Genomic DNA, 9,569 nt, shown 5'->3' with positions numbered 1-9,569 from the left:
CTTGTTGACGCATGCTATTCAGGGAGCCTATAGAGGATTAGTGGTGAATTAATATGGTGAAATATGAGGTAATTTCAGTGCTGGATATTAGTCTGTTACTTGGAGTGAGAAGGATAGCGATGGATAAAAGGGGAAGAAAGATTTGCATTCATATAGCACTTGTTACCCCTGATGGGCGTTGAAGCGCTTTTCTGGCGAGTAGCACGCCACTCCGGAACCCATAAAGGATTAGTGTTGAAAATATGCAATTACAGGCAGGCTAAAATTACAATTTTTAACTGTAACAACCACAGGCATAGACAGTAAACACAGAAAATGAAAATCATTTTTTAAACAACTTTTTGTCTTGGGAAGAGACAGCTCTAGTCTGTCTCCTTACCACTTCTTGGACTCTGCTCACTGCAATCTGGGCCTCATGTCTGACCCGCGTGTTTTGCTGCCAGGGCTTCCACAGTTCCTCGTTGGGAGGGAAGCTTAGCGGTAACAGGAGGCCCCCCACCCCTGCTGCCAGCATCAGTGACCGAGGCAGGACAGGGCAAGGAGAGGCCTCCCAGAGGGTGCACCGGTGTCCACCGGTGAGGCCCCTGGCACTGCCCGCATGCCCATGCCCCTGATGCTCCCTTCCACCAAGACTCCGACCTGTCCAGAAACAAGTGAGAGCTGGGAAGGGGGCTAAAGAGTCGCCGCCAGCGTAAGACGCCAGCACTATTTGCAGCTCCTACATGTCGCAGTTTAAGTTGTGCCGGCCCGTTGCATGACTGTCCGCTAACCCGAGCCGCCGACCTTTCTATCCCGGCGAAACGAAGAGAGAGGAGCACCCCTTGGATGAGGCAAAGTGAGCCTCACATGCTGTGGCAGCCGTGGGAACAGAGACACAAGACACTGTAAAGCCATTCCCTGTCACTGTGTCATACTGCATCCACCTGGGAGAGCGCAGCAGTGAGCCCCCACGTGGGAGAGTGCTGCGGTGAGCCCCCTCCTGGGAGAGCGCTGCGGTGAGCACCCACCTGGGAGAGTGCTACAGTCAGCACCCACCTGGGAGAGCGCAGGAGTGAGCCCCTACCTGGGAGAGTGCTGCGGTGAGCCCCCACCTGGGAGAGCGCTGCAGTGAGCCCCCACCTGGGAGAGTGCTGCAGTGAGCCCCCACCTGGGAGAGCGCAGCAGTGAGCCCCCACCTGGGAGAGTGCTGCAGTGAGCCCCCACCTGGGAGAGTGCTGCAGTGAGCCCCCACCTGGGAGAGCGCTGCAGTGAGCCCCCACCTGGGAGAGTGCTGCAGTGAGCCCCCACCTGGGAGAGTGCTGCGGTGAGCACCCACCTGGGAGAGCGCTGCAGTGAGCCCCCACCTGCGAGAGTGCTGCGGTGAGCACCCACCTGGGAGAGCGCAGCAGTGAGCCCCCACCTGGGAGAGTGCTGCGGTGAGCCCCCACCTGGGAGAGTGCTGCGGTGACCCCCACCTGGGAGAGCGCAGCAGTCAGCACCCACCTGGGAGAGTGCTGCGGTGAGCCCCAACCTGGGAGAGCGCAGCAGTGAGCCCCCACCTGGGAGAGTGCTTCAGTCAGCACCCACCTGGGAGAGCGCTGCAGTGAGCCCCCACCTGGGAGAGCGCTGCAGTCAGCACCCACCTGGGAGAGCGCTGCAGTCAGCACCCACCTGGGAGAGTGTTGCGGTGAGCACCCACCTGGGAGAGTGATTGAGTGAGCACCCACCTGGGAGAGTGCTGCAGTGAGCCCCCACCTGGGAGAGCGCAGTGGTCAGCCCCCACCTGGGAGAGCGTTGCAGTGAGCCCCCACCTGGGAGAGCGTTGCAGTGAGCCCCCACCTGGGAGAGCGCAGCGGTGAGCCCCCACCTGGGAGAGCGCAGCAGTGAGCCCCCACCTGGGAGAGCACTGCAGCCAGCCCCCACCTGGGAGAGTGCTGCGGTGAGCTCCCACCTGGGAGAGCGCAGCAGTCAGCCCCCACCTGGGAGAGCGCAGCAGTCAGCCCCCACCTGGGAGAGCGCAGCAGTCAGCACCCACCTGGGAGAGGGCAGCAGTGAGCCCCCACCTGGGAGAACACTGCAGTCAGCCCCGACCTGGGAGAGTGCTGCAGTGAGCACCCACCTGGGAGAGTGCTGCGGTCAGCACTCATCTGGGAGAGCGCTGCAGTCAGCACCCACCTGGGAGAGTGCAGCGTTGAGCCTCCACCTGGGAGAGTGCTGCAGTGAGCCCCCACCTGGGAGAGCGTGCAGTCAGCACCCACCTGGGAGAGTGCTGCGGTGAGCACCCACCTGGGAGAGTGCTGCGGTGAGCCCCCACCTGGGAGAGCGCTGCAGTGAGCCCCCACCTGGGAGAGTGCTACAGTCAGCCCCCACCTGGGAGAGTGCTACAGTCAGCCCCCACCTGGGAGAGTGCTGCAATAGGCACCCACCTGGGAGAGCGCTGCAGTCAGCACCCACCTGGGAGAGTGTTGCGGTGAGCACCCACCTGGGAGAGTGATTGAGTGAGCACCCACCTGGGAGAGTGCTGCAGTGAGCCCCCACCTGGGAGAGCGCAGTGGTCAGCCCCCACCTGGGAGAGCGTTGCAGTGAGCCCCCACCTGAGAGAGCGTTGCAGTGAGCCCCCACCTGGGAGAGCGCAGCGGTGAGCCCCCACCTGGGAGAGCGCAGCAGTGAGCCCCCACCTGGGAGAGCACTGCAGTCAGCCCCCACCTGGGAGAGTGCTGCGGTGAGCTCCCACCTGGGAGAGCGCAGCAGTCAGCCCCCACCTGGGAGAGCGCAGCAGTCAGCCCCCACCTGGGAGAGCGCAGCAGTCAGCCCCCACCTGGGAGAGGGCAGCAGTGAGCCCCCACCTGGGAGAACACTGCAGTCAGCCCCGACCTGGGAGAGTGCTGCAGTGAGCACCCACCTGGGAGAGTGCTGCGGTCAGCACTCATCTGGGAGAGCGCTGCAGTCAGCACCCACCAGGGAGAGTGCAGTGTTGAGCCTCCACCTGGGAGAGTGCTGCAGTGAGCCCCCACTTGGGAGAGTGCTGCGGTGAGCACCCACCAGGGAGAGTGCTGCGGTGAGCCCCCACCTGGGAGAGCGCTGCAGTGAGCCCCCACCTGGGAGAGTGCTACAGTCAGCCCCCACCTGGGAGAGTGCTACAGTCAGCCCCCACCTGGGAGAGTGCTGCAATAGGCACCCACCTGGGAGAGTGCTGCGGTGAGCTCCCACCTGGGAGAGCGCTGCAGTCAGCACCCACCTGGGAGAGCGCTGCGGTGAGCACCCACCTGGGAGAGCGCTGCAGTCAACCCCCACCTGGGAGAGTGCTACAGTCAGCCCCCACCTTGGAGAGTGCTGCAGTGAGCCCCCACCTGAAACCTTGGTAGCTATGCATACCTAAGTGTGTGAATGTCTCACTTATCGTGAAAGTATGTGAGCCTAAAGCCCAAGACACCACATTGGCGATGAGCGGTATTGACTCGCGTGTTTCGCCTAAACATACATGCAGATTCAGGCTGATTTTTCAAGCCAAAAATGGCTTTATTTTAGCGGTCTCCCACCTGAAATAGCCTTTCCTACAATAGAAGTCAATGGGGAATTTACATTCTCCCGAGTTTGTATTTTAAATCTCCCCTGTCCTTGTCCTAACATGTTGGCATGTATGCCTAAGTCCAGGAGAAAAGTAAAAATAAATACACCATATGAGAATGTCACACATAAGTAAACTGAAAACGTGGTAGTTATGACTGTCATTGGTGCTGCTGCGGGGGCCTCCTGGCGAGAACCTGCACCTCTTTATCCACTTTTAACAAATTAGGAACTGCCCTTCCGCCGCCATCTTGGGTGTATGTAACAGAGGAACCATAGAGACTGAGACGCGCTCCACGCGCAGACTCGACGTCCGCCATCTTGAGTGTATTTATCAGAGCCATCGAATCTGAGCCGTGGTACGTGACTTTGACCCTTCCCGCCCTCCATCTTGGTTGTATGGAATAAAACCATAGAGTCTTAGAGGCGCTCCGTGCACAGACCCTTCCCATCCGCCACCTTGGGTGTATTTAGCAGAACCATAGAGTCTGAGACGTGCTGCGCTACACAGGAGAGACCCTTCCTGTCGGCCATCTTGAATGTATTTAACAGACCCATAGAGCCTGAGATGCTCCCGCAGCGGAGACCCTTCCTGTCGGCCATCTTGAGTGTATGCAGTAGAACCATAGAGTCTGAGACGTGCTGCGCTGCACAGGAGAGACCCTTCCTGTCGGCCATCTTGAGTGTATGCAGTAGAACCATAGAGTCCGCGGCGCTGCGCAGCCGCGACCCTTCCCGCCGCCACCTTGGGTGTATTTGGTAGAACCATAGAGTCTGAGACGTGCTACGCTGCTTGAAGAGACCCTTTCTGTCGGCCATCTTGAATGTATTTAACAGACCCATAGAGAGTGAGACGCTCCGCAGCGGAGACCCAGCCCGTCGGCCATCTTGAGTGTATGCGGTAGAACCATAGAGTCGGCGGCGCTGCGCAGCCGCGACCCTCGCCGCCGCCATCTTGAGTGTATGTAGAAGAACCATAGAGTCTGAGACGTGCTGCGCTACACCGTGCTGTCGGCCATCTTGAATGTATTTAACAGCCCCATAGAGAGTGAGACGCTCGCGCAGCGGAGACCCTTCCTGTCGGCCATCTTGAGTGTATGCAGGAACCATAGAGTCGGCGGCGCTGCGCAGCCGCGACCCTCCCCGCCGCCATCTTGGGTGTAGGCAGCGTCGCGGCCGCCTCAGCCTGAGAGCTACACCGGCCGCGAATCGCCCGCCCTTCCATCGGCCATCTTAGGTGTGTGCAGCACCGGCGGCGGCGCCGGGGGCTCCCGGGACCGGCCCGGCATGCCTCGCTACTGCGTGGCGCTCAAGTGCTCCACCTACCACCGCTTCTCGTCGGTGGACAGCCTGGGGCGGCCCATCACCTTCCACAAGTGAGTGCGGCGGGCGGGGGCCGGGCCTGGGCGGCGGGCGGCGGTGCAGACCCGGGCGGCCCCGCCCTCCTCGCGGCTGCGCGCGCCCTCATTTGCATAATATATGCAGGGTCATTTGCATAGTCCAGAGACAGACACCCTGTGCAGGTGACAGAGCCCCCCTGGGGCTGCCTGGCCTTAACTCGATATATTCACCTCATTACTGTAATTAATCAAGATCCATCCCTTTCTAACAATCCAAGGACCTCAGACGCCTCCTTTACATAACAATTATTCACCCATAATACATTTTCTAAAACTTATTCTAACATCTCATGTACACAATGCATAATTGCCTGATTGCAATAATACAATCTCCTGTATGTGCATAAAGCATTCTCTAAGAATGCCCCTTATTCTGACTCTGATCCTGGTGTGATCCTCTGCAGCCCCCTCCCCAGCCTGCCAGCCCCGGTGATGAGCGGCAGCTAGGTGTGGGGAAACGGCCACTACAACGCGGCCGTTTCCACGAATACATTAACCACGCATGCATTACAACGCATGCGTGGTTAACACGAAAGCATTTACCACGCATACCTTTACTACGAGGTAAGTAGTAAAGGCATATGTGGTAAAGGTTCAAAATAAACAAGGAGGGCTTCGGGGGGTCTCCCCCCACCCCCCCAAACAAAAACCTCACCTGAAATCACGTCAGAATGTGCAGGCAATCGTCGTCGTTTAAGAGGAAAAGGAAAAAAACTTCAGTTTCTTCTTAACGACGTACGACGTCACCACGCATGAATTAGAGGAAAAGGTTATGCGTTGAAAACCCATTCCGTTGTAACGCATGCGTGGTAAAGGCATGCGTTGCAACGGAATACGTTCTAAGAACATACAACCCTAGGTGTGGAGAGAGTTGTGACTTCCTGGGCTGGAGCTGCTTTGCTGCAGGCGCTGCGGCCTGACAAGCGACCACCCTTGGTTTTGGGGGCTTTAGTGAGGGAGAGGATCATCTGGGTGTCGTCGGCGTACTAGACGATGTTGAGGTCGTGCAGTCGGACGATGTGGGCGAGTGGTGCCATGTAGATGTTGAACAGCGTCGGGCTGAGGGAGGATCCCTGGGGTACGCCGCAGGTGATCTCGGTGGCTTCAGATCGGAATAGGGGGGGTGGAATCTCTGGGTTCTGTCGATTTGGAAGGAGGTGGTCCAGTCTTGTGCTTTGTCGCGGATCCCTGCGTCGTGGAGGCGTGTGCGTAGGGTGCGGTGGCAGACGGTGTCGAAGGCAGCCGAGAGGTCCAGCAGGGTCCTGATGTCGTCAGTGGCAGCCATGAGGGCAGTTTCGGTGCTGTGGGAAGGTGGTGGCCTCGAAGGAGTTGTTGACAATCCTCCGGAGGTGGGGTGCGATGATGGAGCTTGCTTTGTTGAAGACGTGGTGCTGGCAGGGGTCGGATGGTGAGCCGGAGTGGAGGGTTTTCATGATTTTGATGGTGTTGTCACCGTTGACGTGGGTCCAGGAGAGCAGGAGGTCGGTGTGGCGGGGGGGGGGGCAGTGAGTCTTATGTGTCAGTGTCTGTCAGGGGCCTGGTTATTGAAGCTGTTGTGGATGTCGGCGATTTTGCGGTGGAAGAAGGTGGCTAGGTAGTCGCAGAGGTCTTGTGACGGTGGTATGCCGTTGGAGTTGGAGCTGGGGTGGAATGAACAGAACACCTGTTCTTTGCTAGCTCGCTTTCTTTTGCTAGAACTGGCCATTTGTCTTTAAAAATAGCTTTTCTGATAATAACTGACTGTGAGAAGTTGGCCTGATAGGTGATGTTTCCAATTCTGGAACCACCTGATATCAGACCAAACAATCCCTTATGGTGTCTGGTTGTAAGTCAACCTTGTTAGACAAGCTATCCTAGGGGTAGCATGGACTAAGCAGCCTAAAGGCTTAACTTAAGAGGTTGTGTTAAGCGAGCTGTTTTACCACATACAATCCTGTAATACCAAATGAAAGGACACCACACAAGTATATATTATAAAAATATATCTATTTATTACTAAAACAATCCCCAATATTCTTTATGAATAAAGGGGCACAAGCGTTAAATCAAAAGCACAGTATAACATACAAAAGTTGCACAAATATGGATGAGGGCGAGGGGCCACTCAGACCATATACTAAACAAGTGGTATAAGAGATACCAATCGAACAGTGGTTAGGCCTAGGGCCTAGGGAATCGCTGGGAGCAGTCAGGACAAGCAGTGCTGAAGTCGGGAAAAGCCCGCGGGATTCGGGTGCAGTGCAGAAAGCGCACGCATGCACCAATGTTAACCAATGGTGCGTAAAAGTTACAAAGTTAGAGTTTAAGGACACTTCCGCTGAACCTAGAGGAACAAAACTTAAGACACAGACCCTAGAGATGTGTACCAGTGTGGGAACACCGGCGGAGCAAAGTTACCTCACCCACAGGAAGCGGGTGCACAGGGTCGAAGTTGAGTCGGGTTTCGTCACGCAGGCTCTTGGTGCTTGAAGCTGAAAGGGCTGCAGGCGGGGTGAAAGAGAAGTGTCCGGTGGAGTCCAAGGGTGGACTCAAGTCGAAAAGTACCTGAAAGCAGAGGGGACAGAGTCTGGGTCACTCAGCAGTGACCAGGGTGGAACCAGGACGGAACCAGGCAATGTCGGGCGCAATCAGGTGGTCGTCGAGGAGCTTCTCTCCGCTGTCACGTGGGCTCTGGGGCATCTGCGACGTCCAGGAGCGGGTCACGATCTGTCCCACGCAGGCTCTCGCCGTCAGCGCTGTCGGCTTCAGAATTGGAGCAAACAACACTTGGCAAAAGCAATCCACGCGGAACCGGGAGATTGCTTCTCACTCGAACCAGGAGGGTCAGAGTGGGGGCTCCTTTTCAGGGGAGCTGGTGCAAATCTGGAGCAACCAGAATCGCAGGTCGAATTTCAAGTTTCGTCGGCACAGGGGCCACAAGCCGGCTGGCAAGTGACCGGGCCAACGCGTTGAGCCAAAAGTAGCAGAAGGGCCCCACGCAGCACTCGATGAGTGTAGAGGGGTGAGCTTCGGTGCAAGAGTGGCTCAGGGTTGGGGCTTCTCAAACCCCGGTGTACAGCTTCGAGGGTCACTCGTGGGCTGCACGGTCATGAGGGCTGGAGTGCCCCAGAACCGGTTTGGCCGGATTATGCAAGGGGCAGCCTTGTGCGCCCCAAGCAGTGTCTGGTTTCTTTCAAACCTCCCTGCTACAATCCACTATCTCCTGTCTGGGGGGTGGTAACACCTCCCTGCGACAGGAAACCCTTTGTCCAGGCCCCATTTGGCTGAGTTTCGGTCAGCTTCAGGGGGTCAGACTCTTGTCTGTGGCAGAGGCATCCATTTTGTGGATCCAAGGTCCTTTTAGAAATTAACCGCATTTAAGTAAAGTAACATGTCTTACCCCTCTAGAGGGGTGGAATGCTATCCCCGTCGCCAGAACTGGCGAGGGGATAGTATTCCAAATCGTATGACACCTTACACGACATGTTTTGATAAAGCCAAACCAGAGTTGCTATGTAACCGCGAGGATTATAAGGCACTTAAGAGTATATGGTATGGCATTATCCTGAAACAGCTTAGGGAGTTGTTCCCGACAGCTGAAGACAGGCTCAGCTCATGCTAGAGCTCCATCTCACATTAAACCACACACTCTGCCTCCAGGATTGATGAGGCCTTCCATTGGAGTGGCTCACAGGTTTCTATGTGTCCAGATATAGGTTTAGATATAGGTATACTATATCTAAGTAAGGGGTGATTACACCACCTTACCCCAGCTGAGTGATCAGCCAGTTGTGTCAATTTAAGAACCAGCCAGGGGTGGCAAAAGATATGCTGCAGCCCCTGGTAGGCCTTGGTGGCCCCTATGCCCTGGGCACCTATAGTGCCTTATACAGGGGCTGACAAGGAGTCCATTTCCAATTGTGGTATGTACCTAGGGTACATGGAATCCATTTTACAGAGAGAGCAGATGGCCTGGGGCCCTGATTAGCAGGGAACCAGGTCAACTAAGTCAAAAACTAGCTAAACACAGGCAAAAAATCTGGGGTAACCATAGTCAGGTAGCCACCTTCCTACACAACCCCCCCCCCCCCAAACGAAAGGAGATAAGGCTATCCTTGGCCAGGTAAGCCTATATTGCCTGAGTGGCCATATAAGGAAGTACCTGCACTAGCATGGGTACCCCCTGTCTCATGGTCCACTAAGCAGTCCCTCACCCTTGGGGTATTAGAGGGTCTCCACCATAGGGAATCACTACCTTGGGTGTGTTTATGCAAAGTTAAAGGCTGGTTTGGATATGGAGTATTGAAGTGAGGCTCTACTAATTTAGGGCTTAGCTTCCTCCAATTATCTTCCACCATGTGTGCCTTTCTTTCTTTAACTGAGTTGCACTGTGCTCTCAGGGTCAGCCTCTGGCTACCTAAAGCTGGAGGCTGGGTCCCTCTGTTTGGCTTGCTGGAGGGACAGTTCAGGTTTGGGCCCTTTGTGTCCCAGGTTTGGCTGTGCCCAACAGAATCCACCTGTGGGAGGTCCCTAACTGTTTTTAAGGGGGCTCCCTCAGGAGTTTTTAAAGTTTTCACCTCACTAGGGCTACTAGTTTTGGTGCCCCTAATCTGTTGATGGGGGTGCTTTATTTGACAGGGGGCC

At 56.3% G+C, this 9,569-nt stretch overlaps 1 protein-coding gene across 2 annotated transcripts in view; it reads left to right on the top strand.

The window, feature by feature from the left end:
* Window positions 1-4,700: 4,700 nt before the first annotated feature.
* Window positions 4,701-9,569, top strand: part of LOC144821612 (uncharacterized) — a 133,853-nt gene continuing 128,984 nt past the window's right edge. For both annotated transcript variants that reach the window (XM_078678846.1, XM_078678847.1), the window contains exon 1: window positions 4,701-4,922. In XM_078678846.1, coding sequence (XP_078534972.1) covers window positions 4,834-4,922 — 89 coding nt within the window. In that variant the 5' untranslated portion in view covers window positions 4,701-4,833. The remainder of the gene's footprint in view (window positions 4,923-9,569) is intronic.

The sequence above is a fragment of the Lissotriton helveticus genome, chromosome 2_2, assembly GCF_964261635.1.
Source record: "Lissotriton helveticus chromosome 2_2, aLisHel1.1, whole genome shotgun sequence".
Classification (NCBI taxonomy): domain Eukaryota; kingdom Metazoa; phylum Chordata; class Amphibia; order Caudata; family Salamandridae; genus Lissotriton; species Lissotriton helveticus.
The sequence above is the reverse complement of the archived record's forward strand: the minus strand, read 5'-3'. Positions and strand labels throughout refer to the sequence as shown.